This window comes from Gavialis gangeticus, unplaced genomic scaffold (assembly GCF_001723915.1).
Source record: "Gavialis gangeticus isolate Ggan-Ray unplaced genomic scaffold, GavGan_comp1, whole genome shotgun sequence".
Lineage (NCBI taxonomy): Eukaryota > Metazoa > Chordata > Crocodylia > Gavialidae > Gavialis > Gavialis gangeticus.
In genome coordinates this window covers 49,469,294-49,473,060 of record NW_017729032.1, presented here as the reverse complement: position 1 = coordinate 49,473,060, position 3,767 = coordinate 49,469,294, and the positions used below count along the sequence as shown (strand labels likewise).

The 3,767-nt window shown below is 53.4% G+C and overlaps 1 protein-coding gene across 1 annotated transcript in view; it reads left to right on the top strand.

Moving 5' to 3' along the window:
* The first annotated feature begins 2,291 nt into the window (after positions 1-2,291).
* Positions 2,292-3,767, top strand: part of HSPH1 (heat shock protein family H (Hsp110) member 1) — a 49,038-nt gene continuing 47,562 nt past the window's right edge. Inside the window, exon 1 of the mRNA XM_019524756.1 lies at positions 2,292-2,417. Within this exon, the coding sequence (XP_019380301.1) occupies positions 2,311-2,417 (107 nt within the window). The 5' untranslated portion in view covers positions 2,292-2,310. The remainder of the gene's footprint in view (positions 2,418-3,767) is intronic.

Sequence of the window (3,767 nt, the reverse complement as noted above, 5' to 3'; positions counted from 1 at the left end):
TCCACCTTTAGGGGTCTCTACCCTACTGGGTTATGGGACTCAGGTCTTAGTTCTCACTGTCTCCTTTTCCTTCATTGGACCCCTGCTCTCTTTTCTCTCACTCCTTCACAGGTATTGAGCCTTCTCTAGGCTTCTCCTGAAGCTTTTGCTAGCTCTTTCTTTCTTCTACTGAGCCTTCCCTGGCTCCTACTTTCTTGCTTTTCTCTAGCTGTGTCTGCCTCAGGCACTACCAGCATTAGCAATGCATAGGGGATAGGACCCCCTGAGATTGACAGTGCACCCCCTGAGAGCAGCACCCTTCTGGTCATGTGCCTCCCCTGTCAGCTGACTTGACCACAAGGCTGTTCCTTAAGAGGAGCCTTGCTAGTTGCTTGTGTCTGTGCTACAAAAACCCTGCTCTTAGAGCAGCCATACCTTTTCCCAGGAACAGGGCAGTGTTCCTGTTACAGTGTGCAGCAGAAGACCGAGAAGGTCTCTAACTGTTTTCCCAAAGAAAAATCAGTCTCACGTGCAAATGGTTTGTGTGGAAAATAAACTCCACCTGAAAGGGAGAAGAGAAGAGCTGTGGCAAGTGGAAGGGCAAAGGAGGGGCAGGAACAATGTGACATGCCAAAAGTACAAACATCTGTTCCGATGCATCTTAATTTGAATACATTCAACATTCTGCCATATAACTGTTCCCAAAGAGAAGGATATTCATTGTTTGGCCCAAAAATAGAACCCATTTTCCAGGTAGCCTTTGAGATGTTCAGAAAATCCTGTCAGTAATTGCTTGATTACCAGACCTTGGACCCACGCTACTTGGATTTCTTGAATGATTTTTATTTTCCCAACAACCTGCAGCAGCAGGACACTGGCTGCAGTGGCCACCCTCCTTCACCTGTGGCTGATCAGGATGTTCTGCCCTGCAGCTGGGTCAGGCCTGACTGGGGAGTTTTGCTAATAGGTTGCACAGCTGAGTTGTATGGGATGCTTTGCACAGGCAAGCAGGGTCTTCATAGATTTCATAGACATTTGGGCTGGAAGGAACCCTGAAGGATCACTGAGTCCAGCCCACCTAGGGTTGGACTAGGTGGTCTCTGGAGATCCCTTGCAGCCTTACTTTTCCATGATTCTACAATTGTGGGGGCACATGGAGCCCACAGGCGGTTGGGAGGCAACAAACCATGGGGGGCAGAGGAAGCCTGACTACAGGCGCTGGGCACGGGACCTCGTGGGCCAGGCTGCCTAAGCAATGGAAACACAGGGGATCCTGAAGTTTCAACGGCCCAGCATTGCCAGGTCCTAAATATGAAACAATTGTATTGGAAAATCAAAATGATCATATTTGCTGAAAATTACTGTATGCAGGAAAATATGCAAATAGGCCTTATTTACTTTATATTGCTCACTAGGTTGCCAGTGAGGGAGTGAGAACTGGGTCAAAGTTGAATTTCTTGATTTCAAGTCAAGCAGTCCCATAAGAAAGTGCTGACAGCGCAGCAAGCCCAAACCTCCATTAAGATTCCTGGAGTGACTTGGGTTTGGCATTGGCCAACTCAAAAATTAGCAGATGTGGTTCTTTGGGGGAGTGGGTTATCTTTTATTAGACCAACTAAATAGTTGGAAAGAAATCACATTTTGCAAGCTTTAGGGCCAAACGCCCCTTTTCAGACAGAAGGGGAATAACAATCATCATCATACATGTTGAATACTTTTACTATTGTTGATTGCACATCGCACAAGGGGTGATGATGGTACAAATACGGTCATTCCCCTACACCTGGCAGCACGACAACTGCCTGAGGGGCCACAGCAGCCAGTGAGTCACGAATGGGGAGGGAGGGGACACATCCCGCTTCCTCCTTGACAAGGGGTGCAGCTCCTCCGCCCGCCGAGCCAGCCGCCCGAGGACGCCGCGGAGCAACAGCGAGAGAAGTGGGGGAATGAGCTCACCCGGGCACGGGGGTCAAGGCGGGACAGGCCGGAAGCGGGGGGCGGGCCTTCCGCGATGAGACACTGTTTCCGCCCACTCCCCTGACAGCCTGGAGCACGGAGAGCCCGCGGCGTCCCCGTCGCCGTGGGAACGAGTTCGCGTTACGCCCTGTCCCCGCCGCCATTGGCTGGAATTGTTCGAGAAGGTTGAGGAAGGCGGAAGCGGAAGCCGCACGTGGAGCCGGCGCCGCAGCTGCCGCAGTTTCTGGAAACTTCGCTCCATTGTATTTAAAGCGGCGGCGGCGCCGGCGCTAGCTTTTTCCACCGGTCGCACGGGCAGAGCCTGCTGCGCAGTGCCACTTCGGAACCGCCCCGCGCGGGCAGCACTGGCTCGCTATGGCCGTGGTGGGCTTCGACGTGGGCGCACAGAGCTGCTACATCGCGGTGGCCCGCGCCGGCGGCATCGAGACAGTCGCCAACGAGTTCAGCGACAGATGCACTCCGTGAGCGAACGAGCGCGGCCGGGCCGGGGCGCGCGGGGGCTGCAACTGCTGGGAGGCTCCCGCTCGTTCCCCTGCAGCGGGGGCTGCTCCGGCCCCTCCGGGAGGTCTGCGGGGGGAGGAGTCCGTCCCGGGCATCGCTGCGTGAGCGCTTGGTGCCTGTGACCGCGAGTAAAGCGGCCCGGGGCGGAGCTGCTGCTCGCGCGGCGCCGGGGGACCCGGTTTCTCAGCTCCCTTCCAGGATTGCGGGCAGGGAGGGAGGGAGGCAGGCGCTCTCTAAGCGATGGAGCCAGGCTCTCTGGGGAGGCTCCCTCTTGGGAGGTATTTTTTCAGTTCCCGCGAGGCAAACCTGGGTGGGATGCTGTAGTTGGGCGCCACTCTGCTTGGAGCAGGGGGGTGGGCTAGGTGACTCTCCGATGATCTGCTGCTTTCTTAAAGGAGGGTGGAAAGGATCCCACGGATGCACCGAGGTGCAGGGGGTGGCGTTGGGGTAGGGCAGTGTTGCTGGGTGGACGTGCCGCCTATTGGGAGGGAGTGTCTAGTTGTGTAGGAGGACACTGAAGCTTTTAATTTCATTGTCCTGCTAACGCTCATGCACAAAACGGGGGGCTGATGTCTGCGTTTCACATAGTAGAGGCAGTTAGTAGATGGACTCCTTTTTTCAAGTTGGGAGAGATCAAGCTAAAAACTGATTCAAATAGGACGAGGAAAGCTTTTATGTGAGCTTGGGCTTTAATTTCCTATTTAAAAAGACAAAGGGAGAAGCTTGAACTGAAGTTATGCCGTATTTTACATGCTCAAAAACAATATTGCCACTTACTGGGTCAGACTCATGGTCTATCTTGCCCAGTATTCTGTGTCACACTGGGGCTGTTTTCCTGTTTCTTGTCTGTTCATGTCTCTGGGCAGAGAGAGTATCACTGGGCAGTGTCCACTGGCTCCTTGGACTCATTTAGGGGCCAGTGGGTGTTGTCCAATGTACTCTCTCGGGGGTCCCACCTTGGTGCAATTGTTTTAAACTTACGACCTCGCTCCCCCCTGTTTTGGATTCAAGTTGTCCACCCAAATCTATTGACAAATAACCAATAGCAACCCCCATAATAGAGGGGGCTATTGATTTGTGGGTGTCAAGCCCCCATTAACCCTATATGTAAAAATAGGCTTGTGTTGCACAGTGGCAGAGAGGGGATGCTGAAAGGGAGAGTGGACTGGATATGACCAGGATTTTTCCCCTTGGTGCCGCAGGCAGTTAAAAAGCTTAAAATGGTGTTCTCCAGCCTTTTTTTATGGTGAAGATCACTTTTTGGAAGTAAAGAGCACCCCAGAATCTACTGTGCCTCCCCCCCCCCCCCC